General features: G+C 38.1%; 1 protein-coding gene across 1 annotated transcript; it reads right to left on the reverse strand.

The window, feature by feature from the left end:
• Window positions 1–18,442: 18,442 nt before the first annotated feature.
• LOC100341240 (olfactory receptor 8H1-like) lies at window positions 18,443–19,390 on the reverse strand. The gene has a single exon (XM_002709128.3). It carries the CDS (start codon window positions 19,388–19,390, stop codon window positions 18,443–18,445), a length of 948 nt encoding a protein of 315 aa, XP_002709174.1.
• Between the last annotated feature and the right edge of the window lie 951 nt (window positions 19,391–20,341).

Consider the following 20,341-nt stretch of genomic DNA (forward strand, 5'->3'; position numbering starts at 1 on the left):
GTGGGCCATAATGCAGAGTTGCAGCAGATAATTGGTTGGCATGAGCAAAAGAGATATTTTTGTATTTATTTTATCTTTGTTGAACTTTTGGAATGGCAGTTCTACTCACCTAAATTTTAGTGACACTGAGATAGGCTAATTAGGAGATTAAAAAGTAAGCATCAAAATATTTCACTGTAGGTTTAACCTTTGATTTTAATTCTCATAAGAAGATAAGGATGACTTTCCATTGCAAGGCCAGCTTATGTGCATGGCACTGCAAAATCACCATCAGCAAGGTTTTTTTGTTTGTTTGTTTGTTTAATTTTTTGCAGTACTTTCCCAATATTGACGTCCAGTTTTGAAACCCAGTTTATCCAAGTTTAGAGCTATTCACTATGATGTGGCAATACTTATACATCTACTGATTCATTGCAGAAGCTGAAGTCTGACCAGAGATTTAAAAATTTTCATTCAAGTGATGACATTCTGTAATTACCTAATTCATTATATCCCCTTCTTGTGTGCTCCTCCTCACTTCCCTCTATCTCATACCTGATCATTCTTATTATTGTACTGTTTGGATCATTTAACAATATAATAACTCTACTCTTTTAATTACTAAAGTGTAATTTTTTAAGATGAATGTTTTTATGTGTAAATCAGGGTTACACAGAGAGAGGAAGAGACAGAGAAAGGGAAAGAGAAAGCTTGCATCCACTGGTTTAGTCCCCACATGATTGCAACAGCCAGGAGCCAGGAACCCCATCCAGGTCTCCCACATGGGTGTCAGGGGCCCAAGCACTGGGCAATTTTCCCTTGATTTTCCCAGGTACTTTAGCAGATACCTGGATCTGAAGTGGAGCAGCTGGGACTCTAACCTGCGCCCATTTGGGATGCTGGTGTCATAGGCAGTGGCTTAATCTGCTATGGCATGACACCAGTTCCTGTGTAATTTGTTTTACAGTTCTAACATATTTTTGTTTTAGTTTATAATTTCATTTCTCCTTTACATTGTGTCTGATTTTTCTTTCAATAGCACCTAGTTATAACTGTTTATCTTATTTACTTTATATAGTTAATAATATTAGAATTTAGTATTTACATTATTCTTCTGAATGTCACTATTTTCATTCACATACATTGCTTTGGTTTATACTTTTTCTAGTATATTACATGTCTGATTTTTTTATTTCTTGACTAATTAATAATTTATGATTAAATATTTAAATTTTAATTAATGATTTTGTGTTGGACAGTCATTTGTCTAGCTATCTAGATGCGAGTTTGGATGCCCAAATCTAATACTGGAGTATCTGGGTTCAATTCCCATCTTTGGTTCCTGATTCCAGCTTTCTCCTAATGCAAACACTATGAGGCAGGGACAATGGTTCAAGTAACGGTGTTCCTGCCACCCACATGGGGAACTAAAATTGAGTTCTGAGCTCCCAGCTTTAATTTGACACAGTCATGGCCACTGTGGGCATTTGGAGAGAGGGAAAGCAAATGGAAACACTGTCTATCTTTCTCTCTGTTTCTCTACGTATCAAAGAAAAAAAAATTAATGTATGCTTTAAGTAGTAATTTTAAACTTCATTGAACTGTGGTCAGAAAAAATGATTCCTTTAAGTTTGGTAAAATTATTGAAAATTCTGAATTATTTGTAATCAGCTTGATCAAAGATAGATTCTGAGAGACAAATTAAAATGTTGCTATGCAAGTCTGGTCTTATCAATTTGTATATATATAGTTTATAAATTCTCAAAAGGAGTAAGAAAACATACAACCATTAGTGAGGCATCATGTGAGCAGGTGAAATGTATTAATTAAAAAGCCCAACATTTAACAGATCATGGTGGGAAGGACTTTTCAGGTGTGGGGCATAAGGGACCAATGAGAAATAGTGAGGTCAATGTAGATGGTAATCAACACTTCACCATTTAGCAAAGACTTGAAAGAGGGAAGAGTTAGCCATGAAAGCACAGGAGGAAAAGTCTTCCCGACAGGGAAGACATTGGTGAAAAGACCTTTGCAAAGGCTGGGTTGTACAGTATGAGTAAGAAGGAACACATTATTTATATATAAAGATGTCACCCTATGGATGTGGTAGAGGATAGTGATGGAATAAAAACAATTAAGGATCTTTATAGATGGGAACAACTGCTGCGGAGAGAGAGACAGAGACAAAGAGAGCGGGCACAAGAACACTAAGTGGAAACGTTAGAACTTTCTCCCTTAAAAAAGAATGTTAAGGGAAGTCCTTCGTGATAGGATCACATTGAAAGAAAAGAAGTAGAAAACACTTGAAACACCTGGAGTCAGTAGGGTTCAGACAAGTGGAAAAACCAACAAGGATGTTCTAAAAGGTGGATTCCTTTATTCCTTTATGCTAATGTAGCTAACCAACTTATTGCTATAAAAACTGTGTAAACTACGTCATGTGGGGAATAGTTTAAAAAGGCCATCAGGTTGGTGTTGTGGCAACACATCACACTTCAGAGCTCCATTTCAAGTTCTGTCTACTCTGTTTCCAATCAAGCTAGTGTCCATAAGCCCATGAAAACAGCAGAATACGGCCCCAGTACTTAAGCTTCTGCCACCCATGTGAGAGAGCAGGATGGAATTTCTTGGCGTTTGAACTTTGTTTGTTCCAGCTCCAGCTGTTGAGGCTACTTAGGGAGTGAACTAGCAGATGGAAGACCTCCTGACAGCTCTCCCTCCCTGTCTGTAACTATGATTTTCAAATAAATAAATACACGAATTTCAATGGTCATGGAAAAATGGCATTAAATAGTAGGTTTATTTGATACAAAATTTGAAGAATTAATGAATATTTATTCACAATAAACATAATACATGAAATTTTTAAGACCTTCTCGTACATATCATTTCAAATTATTTTCATTCATTCATGAAATTCAGTTTGGATTATTGATCTTTATATATACATATAAGTAAATAATATTAAATCAAAAGTCAATATCTTTAAATTTACATTTATTTCATTAACTAATGTGTTTATTCAAATACTCCTAAAATATTTTTTGGAATAAAACACATTATGCAAAGTAATCTTTAGAAATTTTTTTATAGAAAAGGTATGATAAAAGGGATGTAAGCAAATATAAATTAAAAAAATACAAATGATTAACAGGAACAGTATTAGGGCATTATCACATACTCAACAGACTCAATGCAAACTCAGAACTTTATGTTGAAGCATCAAAGCTAATTTAAATTACCATTTCACCTATATACAGTAAATTTTAAAATAATCACAGATCATTAAAATATATAATATAATGTTAATTGTTTTGACAAACATAAAATTTTACAAAACTATAATTGCAGCAATACTGTCGTTTTCCCATTCAATTATTATTTATAGCCATTGTCTATATTCTCAAAAAACTAGGGTCTTTTTGCTTTTAACCGGTTACATTTCTTATTCTGTGAAGTATTAAGCCTTTTACTGTAATGTAAATTAAAAATATGTTATCTCAAGCCTGCGCCATTGCTCACTAGGCTAATCCTCCACTTGCGGCGCCGGCACCCCGGGTTCTAGTCCTGGTTGGGGTGCCGATTCTTTCCCAATTGCTCCTCTTCCAGTCCAGCTCTCTGTTGCGGCCCGGGAGTACAGTGGAGGATGGCCCAGGTGCTCGGGCCCTGCACCAGCATGGGAGACCAGGAGGAAGCACCTGGCTCCTGGCTTCAGAGTGGCACAGCACGCTGGCTGTAGCGGCCACTTAGGGGGTGAACCAATGGAAAAAGGAAGACTTTTCTCTCTGTCTCTCTCTCTCTCTCACTGTCTGACTCTGCCTGTCCAAAAAAAAAAAAAAAAAAAAAAATGTTATCTCAAAAACTATAAAGAAAAGGAGAAGGAAGGGGATTGGGAGGAAGAAGGAGTGAAGGAGGGAATATCATTATGTTCTTAGAATTGCACCTACAAAACACATTTAATCTATTAAAAACTAATTAAAATTTTTAAAAAAATTCTTTAAAAGTTACTTTAAATAGAGTGTTTTTTCTCATCAAATGTGAAAAAATAAAATATTTGTAAGTTCTCACACCTGATGTCACTACTGGAGACATAGTACCAAAGACTGTTTACTAAGACATCTGCGATAGGAGAGACCTACAGCACATGGGGAGGCAGACAGAGAGGATGACCAAAGAAAACGCAGGGCTCACTCTGAAAAGAGTATAGTATTCAAAGCAAAGGTTCAGAGAGGGACTAGAAGAGAGAATGACAGGAGGCATAGCAGATAAGCACAAGGAGTGCACTGGAAAAAGTATATATGGACACATAAGCATCATTTTAGGTTAAAAAAAAGAACACATATTCCCACTTATATAATGAATTAGAAAAAGTACAGTTTATTTTGTTTCTAGAGACAGGATAACAAGAAAGCACTGATCATTAAAAACAATTACATGCACGGTTTCATTAATGATATAGTAACAATTTTAATATTTGAAATTATTAAATATTCAAAACAATGAAAAATAAAAATTTAATTGGAATAAAAATATAATAATGTATAAAAACAAGGTGTTACACACATTCATAAAATTAAACATTTATAATATTAGTGAAAATCATTTATTCAAGATTTTTATTTGAAAGGAATTTATTTGAAAGGAAGACTTACAAAGATAGGGAAAGACAGACAGAAAGAGATGTTCTAACCCTTGTTCATTCCCCAGATAGCCACAAGGCCTGAAGATGGTCCAGGTTGAAGCGAGGAGCCAGGAACTCCATCTAGGTCTTACACATGGTTGGGAAGCGTCCACAGACTTGGGCCATCTTCCCTTGGCTTCCCAGGCACATTCACAGAGAGCCTGATCAGGAGCACCTGGGGCTAGATCTGATGTCCCAGTATTGCATGTGGTGTTGCAGGCGGTGCCTTAACCTGCTGATCCACATCACTGGCCCCAAAATGATTTTTGTGAAAAAGAAGAAAGGAAAATTAATCATTTCATAAATCTCAACATTGCTTATGGAAAAAATTCAGAGCCATCAATTTTAATCAGACACTGATATAAAAGGAAAAATTAAAACTTGATGTAGGCTTAATAGAAACAAGTGAGTGATGAGTTAGAACTGAATATCTCCCCCCAATGGTGCAATAGTAGATTTCACAAATTGTGTTTTAACTGTTTAAAATGTAAAATATGATATTATAAAATTGTTAGTAAGTTTCAGATCTCTGAATATAGTCACAGAAAAAAATACTACAATATACATTTGCACACAAAGACCCAATCCCATTCTCACAGATTGAAAATGATTCTCAGTGAGAGAGTATTCTTTGTATTGTATGAGATTGAACTAATAACTACTTGACTGTACTTAAAATCATATACACAAAATACAACTTTCTTTATATTATTTCAATATCCTAATCATTCAGAAAAAGATCATTTGAGAAGGAATGCATATGTAAATTACTAGGACACATTTAATTTATAAATAAGATATTTTGAGTAAGAATTCTTAAAATAGATTTTTTCACAAAGTTTATTTTGATTGATTATATGTACATCACGATCCATACATCAAAGGCATATACAAATATTAGTGAGACAGAGTTCTTAATCTTAATGAAAATATTCACTTAGATATTTCATAATGATTCTCTTTCTAGATATTTTGAGGAACACAAATACTGATAAGGAAACTCCTATGTCAGAAAGATTAAAATTTAAGTGGTCAGTGTTGGGACATATAATGTGGGGTCCAGCATAGGAGCCGCTGCTCTATTTCTAATCCAGTTCCTTCCCAAGCCCATAGGAAAGCAGTGGATAATGGGCCAAGAGCTTAGGCACCTTGTCACCCATGTGGGAGATGGAGTTCTTGCTACTCTTGGGATCACAGAACACTTTTTCTTGGCTGCCATGGCTTATGATTACTACATAGCCATCTATAGTCCACTTCTGCACTCAATAAGTACGTCACACAGGGTCTATTGCTCCTCTGATCACTGCCTGATATATCGGCTGCATTTGCATACTACTGTACACAGTAGCCACATTTAGCCTGTTCTTCAGTGGATCCAATAAAATTAGGCATGCCTTCTGTGATATCCCTCCACTACTTGCCATTTCCTGTTCTAATACCCACATAAATCAGACTCCGTCTTTTCTTTTGTGGCCTTTATTGAGATAGTCACTTTACTGATTGTCCTGATCTCCTATGGTCATATGTGGGCTATTCTAAGGGTGCATATTTCTGAAGGGAGATAAATGTTTCTGCATGTGTCTGTCCCTTAATGGGAGTGTGCAGTTAGCATAGGATGATCATCTTCATGTAGGTGAGACCAATTTCCAACTATGCCTTGGAGGATGATGAAAATGTTGATACTTTATACTATTGTAATGCTCATGCTGAATTCCAATCATCTACAGTTTGAAGAACAAAGATGTAAATATGTAATGAATAAAATGTTTGAAAGAAGTTGTTTCATAGATGCAGTAATTTTTTTTAATTTATTTTTTTTTTTTGACAGGCAGAGTGGACAGTGAGAGAGAGAGACAGAGAGAAAGGTCTTCCTTTGCCGTTGGTTCATCCTCCAATGGCCACCGCGGCCGGCGCACTGTGGCCAGCACACTGCGCTGATCCAATGGCAGGAGCCAGGTGCTTATCCTGGTCTCCCATGGGGTACAGGGCACAAGTACTTGTGCCATCCTCCACTGCACTCCCTGGCCACAGCAGAGAGCTGGCCTGGAAGAGGGGCAACCAGGACAGAATCCGGTTCCGCGACTGGGACTAGAACCCGTTGTGCCGGCGCCCCAAGGTGGAGGATTAGCCTAGTGAGCCATGGCGCTGGCCACATGCAGTAATTTTTTAGAGTTGAGTAAAACTGAAAACGTTGGTGCTCATTCAATATGTGCATGGTGATAATATAGTAGAGAAGAAATATTTATTTTATTTCATATGAAGCTTATCCCAAAAATGTTACCAAGTAAAAGTTTAATCAGGTCTAAAATCTAGTCTTTTAAAAGTATAAATATATTGTATCATTTATATTGCTATTTCTATGTTATAACTGATATATATTAAAATTGTTTGATATATACCTATTATAATTTTTGGATTATTGGATTTTCACTGGGTATATTAAAAAATAAAAGAGGTCCTATGGATTCCATGGCTCAGTATGTCCTCATAGTATTTATATTGTCTCCTTCACTCCTTACAGAGTAAATGTTCTGTTCTGAAATTCCTCTTTTGTCAAATGTCATCTCAATTACTCAAATGACTCACACACACAGAGCATTGCAGTCATGTGCATCTGACTTTTTCCCTTTTTTTTTCAAAAGCAAAGACCTTCTTGGAATGCGTAAAATTTTCCTTGCCATTTCCTAATCCCAGAAACTCATAAAGTCATTCTGATACTTCAATTAATAAATTGACATTAGTCATTATTCTATATTTATTTAGTAATCAACAAACAAAAATGAAAATGTAAAATAACATACAATTGGCTATAACTACTTCAGGATTGTAAAAGCTAGGTTATTTAAGGCTAACGTTCTTGCTCCTATGATACCAGAGCCTTGCTCTGTGGCTTGTGCTTTAGCTATCTGTGCAAAGAGGTCTTTCACTTATTATTTGAAAAAGATTACATGCTATAAACAAGGCCCAAAAAACAGAAATAATCACACTTCACTTAAACTCATGTTTCTTTCTGCTTTATTTTACTGTTCTAATTACTTTTCTGACGAAGCCAAGGCAACTTCAGCTGGCTGACAAGGTCACAGCAGAAGGTCTGTCTCAGCAAGGCATGAGAAGGACAGCTGCGGTCCTCTTGGTGGTTTTAGGTTGATGGGAACTACGCTCTGCATAAGCAAGCTGGTGCTTCCTGGTGGTCCTGCTAATGACTGCTGTATTCCTAATTTTACGGAAGAGCACTTAGTCTCATAACCTCCAAAATGTCCATTGCCTTGTAGAATTTTAATCAAGCAGAATGTTAGTGTGGAAGAAAGGGTTAATGCCTTATGCAAGGTTGAGATGTTTGTAGAAAAGAATTAAAAGGCAACAGGCTCTCTGGTATATACTTCCCACTAGAATAAAGATAGATGTTAATAAAGCTTTAATTCACTATATGCTACAAATACTACAATGGTTAGGATGTCAAAACTGTAGAATAGATCTATGTAAACCTTTAAATAAGTGCAATAAAGAAATTAAAGAATTACAAAAAAAATTGCAAAGAGGGGATACATTTTAAAAAGGGTCTGCTTTGAACTTGGGGCTTCTAGTAACTATTACATTATGAAGGTACTATTCTATCTTATGTAGCCAATTTCTGCATAGTTCAGCAGCACTTGAGGCCTTGGCTTGTGTGGGCAGCCTGTTATCTTGCACCTGTCTGTGATTGTAACCCATGCTCTGAGTATGTCCTTGAAAATCAAGAAAAATTATAATTAGACAATGGACAACAGGCTTTTCATTGTAAGAAGAAAAAATCATTATGTGGCTTATAATATAAAAATAAAGTCTGGTGCTCAAAAGCCAGAGCCATGCCATCAGCCTTGCTGTGAGTGTCTCTCATTTCTTCAAGCCCACCGACACCTCTCACACCTTGGGGCCCCTGAACTGGCTGGAGCTGGTCTCTGGCACTTTTCCTCCAGTATTTGTTTCCACAAATAGTTATGAAAAGAAGACGCTTAACTCTTCTTGATAGAACTTTGTCTCTTCCCCAAAATGTGACTGTCCTGTGACTGTAGCAGAAAAAACATATTCAAATAGGAGCAACCAAAACACTTCCTTTTTAAAGAGATTTTATTTATTTATGAGAGGTGTAGTTACAGAAAGGAAAAAGGAGAGACAGAGAAATATCTTCTATTAATTGTCTCACTATCCAAATGGCTGCAACAACTGGAGATGGTCCAATACAAAGCCAGGAGCCAGCAGTGTCTTCCAGGTCTCCCACATAGGTGCAGGGGCCTAAGCATTTAGACCATCCACCACTGCCCACCTGGGCCATAAGCAGAGAGCTGGATCAGAAGAGGAGCACCTGGGACATGAGCCAATGCCCATATGTGATGCTGGTGCCACAGGCAGAGGCTTAGCCAACTATGCCACAAGTTCTGGCTCCAGCACATTTATTTCTAAGAGGTAATATGTGTGTAAGCTAATATGGACGTAGACCACTAAGATTCATAATACAGTGTTTCAGTGCTTCAGCTTCTAATTGTTCTGACCATTGTGGAAAGCTTGTGCTTCTCTGTTGGAACAAGTATATATTTGACACCATTACTGGTACCCAAAGGTCCCCCAAAAAAGTAAAGCAGTCAAAATTTTGAGATACAACACTGAGTAATTTAATATATAAATATTATATATATATATTTATATATAATATATAAATATAAATCTTTAGCTTATAAAAATCACATTAACTTGGATTGGATTAAGATGGCAGAGTAGGGAGGGAGCTCTAGTCTAGAAGATACCTTAAAAAAAAAAAAGTGGAGAGAATGCAGTCTCAGGGAAGTGTTAGGAGACAACAGCAGAGGAAACTCAATGCCAATTAGAGGAACACAAAAGACCTATGTGGAGGGTGTGGGCACCGATCAGTACCCCAGCAGCTGAGACCCTTTGCACCAGCTTCGGAGAAAAGTGGGGCCAGACTGCAGCAGCCCAAGCTGCTGGTGATAAAGCTGCAGAAAAAGTCAAGAGGGAATTTGGATTGGAACCCTGTCAGGGATAGTGTACCTGCCAAATTAGAGGAGCAAAAAAAAAAAGGTAGGGGGGCACGTTTCTCTCTCCCGATCACCTTGCAACAGTGTCCTGTAACAAGCCCATACAAGCAGGCAGCATTTTTGACAAATATAACAGCTGCTCCAGCTCATGTCCCTGTCCAACCCAACAACACAAGTGGAGACTCAGGAAGAACTGATGGGGGGCTGGGTGCTCGTGACTGTGGGAGGCTTGTGTGTAAGGATGGTGAAAATGCTGAGAGTGAGGGGCTTTGAAACCACTGAGGCTGTGTGGGAAGGCACAGGGTGTGGCTGGGACTTGGGACAGACACTGTGGGAGGCTCCATCAGCTCAGGGATCCCTGGTTCCCTGGAGAAGGACACTGCTGGGAATCTGTATACACCAAGGACTGCACAGATCCTTTGTGTGGTCCTATGGAAGTGTGGCTGAATATTATACGCCCTGGGGCTAGCACCCAGGCACTGGTCTCTTTGGAAGAGAAGAAATGAGCTGAGTCCACACCAACAAAAGAAAAACCTCCCCTCTGAAAAAAAAGGAAGAAAAGAGATTTACCATGCTCAACCTGGGTGTCACCTTAACAATGTGCAGAGCTCCCTGGCCACACCCGCTACATGCCCCTAGCAATTCCCTGAAAGCAGACAGTCCACTAATCCACACATAGTCCAAAGATAAAATCAACCACAGCAAGAAAACAAAGAAACCAATGACTCTCTCCACAAATAACAAATAAAAAACACCCATTTAAGAAACTAGAATAAGGAACACAACATCATGCCTCCAAAAAAATACAACACTTCAGTTCTAGACTGTGAAGATGAAGAGTTTTAAGAAATTTCAGAAATGGAACTCAAAAAATTGATCATATGATTACATAGAATGGCGGGGGGGGGGGGGGGGGAGTCGGTGCTGTGGCACAGAAGTTAAAGCCCTGGCCTGAGATGCCCGCATTCCATATGGCTGCTGGTTCTAGTCCTGGTTGCTCCTCTTTTGATCCAGCTCTCTGCTGTGACCTGAGATAGCAATGCAGGACAGGACGGCACAAGTCCTTGGGTCCCTGCACCCTGCACTAAAGTAGGAGACCCAGAAGAAGCGCCTGACTTAGGCTCAGCCCTGCCCTGGGCTATTGTGGCCATTTGGGGAGTGAATCAGCAGATGGAAGATCTCTCTCCTTCTCTCTCTGAATCTCCACTTTCAAATACATAAATCTTAAGATAAAAAAAAAAAAGGAATCAATTTCAGGGTCAGTGTTAAGCTACTGCCTGCAGCAATGACATCATGTGTGGGTACTGGTTCATGTCCCAGGGGCTCTACTTCTGAAATAGCTACCTTTCAAGGGCCTGGGAAAAGCAGTGGAATATGGGCCAAGATTTTGGGTCCCTGACATATATGAGGGAGACCCGGATGGAGTTCTAGGCTCCTGGCTTCTGCCTAACCCAGCACTGGCCATTGCTGCCATCTAGGGAGTGATCTAGAGGATGGAATACCTCTCTGTCTCTCCCTCTCTCTTGCCTGTAACTTTGACTTTCAAATAAATAAATAAATTATACATTAAAAAAATCAATGTCTGGATAACACACATGAAAACCCCATTAGGACCATTTGTGCAGTACAGCAATTAAAATGCTGTTTAAAATACCCATATCCCATGTTGGTTTATAATCCCAAATTTACATGCAGTTTCCAATACTGCTTCCTTCGAATGCAAACCCCAGAACACAGCAGATGATGACTCCAACACATGAGTCTCTATTACCCAGTTTATGCAGACCCAAATTGAATTTCAAGTTCTGGGTTTTCAGTTGTCCCAGAACACTCTGGTGATCATTTGGCGAAATGATCAAACCTATGGATGGACAAATGTCAAACCTATGGATGGACAATTTGTATCAGTCTCTCTGTCTCTGTCTCTCTGTGTTTCAAATAAAATGAAAGTAAATAGTTTTTAAAAAAGAAAATTTCAGAGTACTCACTCTGTACCAATATCATACAAACCAAATTGTTGGAATAAAGCCTCCCATGATCTACTATTTTCAGGGCAATAGAGAAGAATCACATCTTTTTTTTTTTTTTTTTTCTTTGACAGGCAGAGTTAGACAGTGAGAGAGACAGAGAAAGGTCCTCCTTCCACTGGTTCACCCCCCAAATGGCCACTATGGCTGGAGCTCTGCCAATCCAAAGCCAGGAGCCAGGTGCTTCCTCCTGGTCTCCCATGTGGGTGCAGGGGCCCAAGCACTTGGGCCATCTTCCACTGCCTTCCTGGGCCACAGCAGAAAGCTGGACTGGAAGAGGAGCAACCGGGACTAGAACCCTGCGCCCATATAGGATGCCGGCACCACAGGTGGAGGATTAACCAAGTGAGCCACGGCGCTGACCCCAGTCAAACCCAACAAAACAACTCTCTTGGCTTCAAGTTGAAGCTCTCGTTTAAAATGAAACACAGCTGTAGGGATAATATATTCTCCTACTATTTAATTTACTAAAAGTGCATCTTTAACTTAAGTAGAAAAGTTCTTTGTATATATCTTGGCTCACTTACATTTTTTCAGAAAAAATTCTGACTCCTCCTGCCCAGATGTGTTCCTTATCACTTTTTTTTTCCCTTTTTGCTAAAATGTATCTATTCACTTGAAAGGCAGAGTTAGAGAGAGAGAAAAAGAAATCTTCCATTCATTGGTTCACTTTCCAGAGGATTTCAACAGCCAGGGTGGCAGGGCTGGGCCAGGCCAAAGCCAGAAGCCTAGAACTCCACTGGATCTGCCACCCAGTAACTCCACCCAGGTCAGCTTCATGGCTGGCAGGGTCCAAGAAGTTGAGCTCTCTTCTGCTGTTTTCCTAGGCACGTTAGCAGGGTTCTGGATTGGAAGGAGAGCAGCTGGAACTTGCACTTACACTCACTTAGGAGGCCAGCATCACAGGCAGCAGCATAACCCACCGAGCCACAGCACTGTCCCCATGTCCTCGATGTTACCACTTCACAGTTTGTATTTCCTTTTGGGGGGTTGTACTTGATTAGCAACTAGATGTACTCTTGTGCTGAGACTGTAACTCACATAAGCACAGCTATTTGTCTATTTAACCCTAGAATTCAGAAGTATCCAAAGCATAGTATTTGCTGAAGAAATTATTTGCAAAAGGAAAGGGGAACCCAATGGCTGGGTTAGATTGCTCTTGCATGCTTAAATTTTTAATGTTCTTAGATTTGTTTTTTTTTAATTTTTTATTTTTATTTTATTTTATTTTATTTTATTTTTTGACAGGCAGAGTTAGACAGTGACAGAGAGAGAGAGAGAGACAGAGAGAAAGGTCTTCCTTCCATTGGTTCACCCCCCAAGTGGCCGCTATGGACGGTGCGCTGCTTGCAGGCGTGCTGCGCCACTCTGAAGCCAGGAGACAGGTGCTTCCTTCTGGTCTCCAAAGCACTTGGGCCATCCTCCACTGCCTTCCCGGGCCACAGCAGAGAGCTGGACTGGAAGAGGAGCAACAGGGAGAGAATCCGGTGCCCCAACCGGGACTAGAACCTGGGGTGCTGGTGCCGCAGGCGGAGGATTAGCCTAGTGAGCCGCGGTGCCGGCCCGTGATTTGTTCTTTGTTAGTAATTCTCAATCTAAACTTAGGCCTTGTCACTCTTTGGCAATCTCTTATGAATCATGTTGTATTCCAGATTTCCTCCTCACTGCCATATTCTCAGACTTAATTTTTGAAATTTCTGATAAAATGTTTTTGAGAAAAATTGGGTGGCTCAGATAAGAATCCCCCAAGGTATGGTACTCTGAGCACTTTGAACAGAAAGGGATTGAGAGGGACTCAGAAGCAAGGTTTTCGATGGATGGAAGACCCTTTTCTCTGTCTCTCTCTCTCACTAACTCTCCTGTCAAAAAAAAAAAAAAAAAAAGCAAGGTTTTGCTCACCTTTTCCTTGCCCCATTTCTTCTGCCACAAATTCTAGAACTTCCCTGCGCAAAGCAATCAATTAACCTAGAAATCTCACTCTGACTTTATGTCTCCTCCTTTCTCATGGGCAAGGAAGTGCTGACCTCTCTTGCCTACAAGTTTGCCACTCTGTCCTGTATCCAGATTTGTACTGCTATACACACAGAGTATAAGATGAATCTAGACAGGCACCACCCACTCAGTCTATCACAATTAGATTATATTTCTTTATCCAGAAGATGAACGCAAAGGAATCTAGAAGATGCAAGAAGAAGTTATACACACCAGGGAAAAATGGAGATTCACTTTAATAGTCATATTTATAGTAGCAAATGTAACTATCAATCTAGTTCTCAATAACCATTGAAACAATGAAATAGCATTTTGATATAGAGTATATTCATTTTTCAGAAAAATAAATACACATGTTTCCTTTTACAGACATTCACATGCTCATTCATGCTGACATAATCTATAACCCAGACATGGGATTCATATTTTTCAAACAGAGGGAATATGATGGCAAAGGGAAACTTGAGTCTGCCCAGGAAAAAAATAACACTAAAAGTGTAAGAATAAAGATAAACAAAATTAATATTGGCATTTTTAATTTTAATAGTTTAGAAAATAAATACATAGAGTCAAATCAAAATGAGTGTGACTTAGGACCAGACTTGTGGGGTAGCAGGTTAAGTCACCTCCTGCAATGCCAGCATCCCATATGGGCACCAGTTCATGTCCTGGGTGCTCCACTTTATCCTGCTCCCTGCTGATATGCCTAGGAAAGCAGTGGAAGATGACCTTTGTACTTGGGGCCCTACACCTGCGTGGGAGATTTGGAAGATGTTCCTGACTCCTGCCTTTGGCCTGGCCCAGCCCTGGCCATTGTGGCCATTTGGGAAATGAACCAGTGTTGAAAGTTACCCTCCCTCTCTCTCTCTCTGTCTATCTCTGTCTCTTCCTCTATTTCTGCACCTCCAACTTTCAAATAAAAACAAATAAACACTGAAAAAAATTCCATTTATTTATAGTTTGGAAAGCATTCATAAAATGTTATTAAATAAATATATAGGCAATATGTACAATTAAGACTATTTTATATGAATTTAATTCATCATGGTAAAATATGAACAGCTATTTTCCCTTCCAAACAATTCATATCCTAATATAAATAGCAATAATATATCTTCCTGAGCACTTACTATGCGTCAATTTTTTTTTTTTTTTTTTTTTTTTTTTGGACAGGCAGAGTTAGTGTGAGGGAGAGAGAGACAGAGAGAAAGGTCTTCCTTCCGTTGGTTCACTCCCCAAATGGACGCCACAGCCGGCGCCCTGTGCCGATCTGAACCCAGGAGCCAGGTGCTTCCTCCTGGTCTCCGGTGTGGGCGCAGGGCCCAAGGACTTGGGCCATCCTCCACTGCCTTCCCGGGCCACAGCAGAGAGCTGGACTGGAATAGGAGCAACCGGGACAGAATCTGGCACCCTAACCGGGACTAGAACCCAGGGTGCTGGCGCTGCAGGTGGAGGATTAGCCTAGTGAGCCGTGGCGCCGACCACTATGCGTCAATTTTAAAAGGGCTTCATATCATAATTGAAATAGTTTGTCATTACACACTGTTAGTATGTACTAGCAATAACTAAAGTTTAATATCATGTGATGAAATTTCATCTTTTATTTGTCCAAGAAGATCTTTCACAATTACACTGGGGTTTTAAAATCTAATCCACCTTGTACCCATTCTGTCTGCATATTAAAATGGTTCTGAACACAGAAAAATGTTTGGAATCTATTTCATCACATGCCTGTTACCATCCTTCCCAAGGAACTATACTTCAGTTTTTTAAATCATGCTCCAGCCTCCTAGAGTGTACCCAAGTTATCCTCCTTCCATGTGAGTTTGAGCTCAGTGTAGGAGCCAGAGTGACACCATTAAACAGGAGGTTGGATCATACCACTTTCCTTCAAAATCCCACCAGATTTTCATCTCAATAAGAGTAAAAATCATTATTGATGTTTACTGCTCTAAAGAGATGTTGTCCTCAGCCTTACATCTGTGAACTTATTTCTTATTAGACCACACACATGAAAGAGAGAGAGAGAGAAAGAGAGAGAGAGAGAGAGAGAATGAGGGAAAGAAAGAGAGAGAGAGAGAGAGAGAGAGAGAGGTATCTTACGTCCAATGGTTCATTCCTTAAATGGCCTTACATCTGCTGGTTCACTCCCTTAAAACATCTGGGCCATTTTCTGCTGCTTTTCCCAGGCCATTAGCAGGGAGCTGGATCAGAAGTAAAGTAGCTGAGACTCGAACCCTCAAACTGGCCCCCATATGGGACGCTGGTATTGTAGGAAGTAGCTATACCTACTATGTCACAATGCCGGCCCCTGAAAGAGGATTCTTAATTAAAATTCGAACACTGCCTCAATGCACGTGTTGTCTAAAAAGCTGTAACTTTCCACTGGCTATATTTGCCAAAACAGACTGATAAGGCATATTTTCTAATCATGTATATAAACATAAAAATGCAAGAAAAACATAGCTTACAAAAATGATCAGAAATTGATGAGTCCATAAACTTATGATATGACTTAATGCATTTACAAGATGAGAAATGTGCCCAAATAGTGCAATATTAAACATCAAATTTTTATTTAAAATATTTCTAATAACAAATGCAAACAAATAATCTTTACAAATACAGAATCTATAACATATGTCAAATAAAAATAAATCATACTAGCTTTAAAATAAGAAAGCAGAGGCAAACAACATATTTAAAATATTTAAAAAGATAAATTTTGAAATTGAATGAGTTGAAAAATTTTAAATTAGTGTAAATTGTTGAATTATTGCTTCCTATAAGAGAGCAGCACCACAATTTACACACACAAAAGTCATTTAGGAGAAATAATCAAATATAATTTTACAATGAAATCTTAACTTAAATTTCACAAAGCAAAAACTTAAAATCAATTTGTTTGAATGAAAACAAAATATCCAGTAACTCTTATTAAAACTTTAAACAAATGAACTGAAAGTCTAAATACATGAAAAATGATTTTTTTTAAGTTAAGGAAATTTTAGTACTCTTTGTGACTAAACTTTATGAAATGCCACAAAATATGACTTTAAATTGTATGCTCAATAAAATTTCTTATAATTAAAACTATAAAAATATGTCAAGTGTTTCATTTAGGAATTTATTTTTAAAGAACATTACAAATCTATAGAAATAAAGAGAAAGGCAATGATTTTTAAAAATCACAAAAATTTCAACAAAGATGTCATTTATAGAAGTTTATGTAAGAGCACATCAAACAAAAATAGCATTTTAAGTGTTTACATGGTGCACACAAAGAGATCACTGCATACAGATATTTAACATGATAAATGTATTTTTAGTATGAAAGCATTGTAAAAGAGAAAGCTTTGATGGTGCAAACACATCAAGGGCACATTCATCTCAGAGCTTTCAGTGAGAAAGACATTGGATAGTTTTAAGCTTGTAACCAGAGACAGAAAGATGAGAAACAGTACATAAAGAATCACAAAATTTTTTTTTTTTTTTTTGACAGGCAGAGTGGACAGTGAGAGAGAGACAGAGAGAAAGGTCTTCCTTTTGCCGTTGGTTCACCTTCCAATGGCCGCCGTGGCCGGCGCGCTGCAGCCGGCGCACCACGCTGATCCGATGGCAGGAGCCAGGAGCCAGGTGCTTTTCCTGGTCTCCCATGGGGTGCAGGGCCCAAGGACTTGGGCCATCCTCCACTGCACTCCCTGGCCACAGCAGAGAGCTGGCCTGGAAGAGGGGCAACCGGGACAGAATCCGGCGCCCCGACCGGGACTAGAACCCGGTGTGCTGGCGCCGCTAGGCGGAGGATTAGCCTAGTGAGCCGTGGCGCCGGCTAAGAATCACAAATTTTTTTATAAAAATATACCATTATACAATTCCAAAATGATAGAACTAGAGGAACTTGCCCAAAAGCAGACAGTAACATAATTTTCTATTTTATTTAATATTTATCATATCCAAATCTTCCAACATTTTTCTGTAACTGAATTATATTGCACTATTTTATTTTGATGAGGATACAAATTTGTTAACTTTATTTTTTTCATTTTAGCTATTGTCAATTAAATTAATTTGGAAAACATATTATTTGTAAACAGCGATTTTGCATTAAAATATTGCAAGAATATAAGACTTTTAGGACAATTGAAAACACTCATTATTATTTTCTTAAATACTTTACATCCAACTTCTAAAAAAATGGACCTGGAATTAATTTTATTTTATGCAATTTAGGAAGTTGAGGCTTAAAGTTTCAGGGACTTAAGTGTAAGACAACTATCGATGTAGAAGCGTTAAAATCTAAAACCTGGAATGACTGGTTACCAATCACATGTTTCTAATGTCTCTAATTAATTTATTCTATATATTACATAGATGATTTCTGAAACTGTTATCAATGTAGTTCTACTTTGTAAAGAAATAACCTAAAATTGGATTCTGTGGTGTAGTTTCAAATGTAGCAACTGGATGCTGTATATTTTGTACATCAATTACTCTTAAATATATGTAAAATTAGGACCACAGATTTAATAACTTTCTAACTTTCCAGTTATATTATGGATTTCTAAAAGCTGCTCCCTGGAAATATCCAAGATAATGATTGCTTATTAAAGGCAATATCAAAAGAAATAGAAATTACAGGGTTTGACTGTTTTCAGATAGACACCAAAAAAACACACAACAGGAAAAAAAAAAAAAAAAAAAAGAAAGATGACTTTGTGTGCTTAGCATATTGGTTACTTTATTTTCCTGGAGCTATCTCTCCTATGCATGATCCTAAGAAGAGCATTCTTCACTTCTTTGTTCCTGAGACTGTAAATGAGTGGATTGAGCATGGGGATCACAATAGTGTAAAAAACAGAAGCCACTTGATCCTTTCCCAAGGAGTAGGACTTACTTGGTTTTAAATAAGTGAAAATCATGGTGCCGTAAAATATGGTTACTCCCAGGAGATGGGAGGCACAAGTAGAGAAGGCTTTTTGCTTTCCTGAAGTGGAATTTATTTTCAGGATAGAAGAGAGAATGGACACATAGGACACAGCTACTGTGATAAAGGATACCATTAAAGTAAAACCAGCAAAAACGAATATCATGATTTCAGTGTCATATGTGTCAGTGCAGGACAGGGCTAGGATTGGTGATGTATCACAGAAAAAGTGGTGGATTACATTGGAGTCACAATAGTGCAGCCTGCTCATGCAAAGCACATTGATAGAGGAATCCATGAAGCCAATCATATAGGACCCAGTGACAAGGGCACAGCAGAGTCTTGTGGACATAATAAGTGGGTACTGTAACGGATTGCAGATAGCTACATAGCGATCATAGGCCATCGAGGACAGAAGAAAACACTCAGTAGCAGCCAGGATGACAAAAAAGTACATCTGGGTGAAGCAGCCCATGAATGAAATATACTTGGTGGAAGTCAGTAAGTTCTCTAAGGTTTTAGGTGTGATGACAGTTGAGTAACTGAGGTCCAGAAATGACAGGTGAGTGAGGAAAAAATACATGGGGGTGTGGAGCTGGAGATCTAGGCGGATTATCAATATCATCCCCACATTCCCCAGCACAGTAACCAGGTAAATCAGCAGAAACAGCACAAAGAGGAGCAGCTGGATCTCTTCAGCATCTGTCAGTCCCATTAGGATGAAGTCAGGCACATTCGTGTTGTTCCTTCTACTCATTGTGTCCAACTGCTCTAAGCTGTTAAGAAATTCAAAAATCTAAAGAAGAAATGATTTGAACAAGAAAAGGTCTTATGTGAAAGAAGTAATCTATTTTGCATAATTAGCTTTGTTTTCCTAAAATTGAGGGTATGGTTTATATTGTAAATCTGTATTTTTATGAGGATAGCTGCATTGAACATAAATAACTTATTTAAAATAATGGATATTAATTGTGCACTCTGCAATTATACCATGATTGGTAGATTCCCAAAGCCTGTTACTAATATTCATTTCTGTTAATAACTAATTTTATAAATCTGATAAAAATACTGAATATATAATAAGCAGTTGAAGAAAGTTTTTAATGCACGATTTATCATATTCTTCTTTCTGAATACATTTATACTTAATAAAAATGAATTTTACAATTAGAGGGCTTTGATTCATTAAAGTTATAAACCATTTCTAAGTACTAATTTCTAGAATACATGATGTTTTTCTCAAATAACTTATTCAAAAGCAAATATTCTCCCAAAATTTTATTTTCAAATACGAACATTACATGCAGACATTAATTCAATCAACTCTTTTTTGTGTTTGCTTCTATAAATCCTGACATTCCTTAAAGAAGGACTAAATGACATATTCTCTTAAGACCTCATTTTATTTCATCTGAATCAAAGCATGGCCATTTTGTAAATAATACTTACTGTGAACCACAGCTAGTGAAAATGGAAATTCTTCCAATATTATCTTATAAAAATTTTTCAGCATCAATATTTCCTACAAATAAAATACAAACACCATTTACATAACAGAACATTTCTGCTATGTGATGATGATTTTTTTGAGAAGAGTAAATTTTACACTTTTGTTCATTCATTTTGTTAATTCTGAAGTCAAATTTGCAACCTAGAAAGTTTGTGTGACTCCTGGTCAAACTGACAATTTAACAGGAAGCTCTGTCCC

This window comes from Oryctolagus cuniculus, chromosome 1, assembly GCF_051225735.1.
Source record: "Oryctolagus cuniculus isolate XC-2025 breed Fujian yellow rabbit chromosome 1, ASM5122573v1, whole genome shotgun sequence".
NCBI lineage: Eukaryota > Metazoa > Chordata > Mammalia > Lagomorpha > Leporidae > Oryctolagus > Oryctolagus cuniculus.

Bases quoted from the DNA above. Each gene is read 5' to 3' on its own strand.
- LOC100341240 (XM_002709128.3), bottom strand. From the start codon at position 19,390: ATGAGTAGAAGGAACAACACGAATGTGCCTGACTTCATCCTAATGGGA.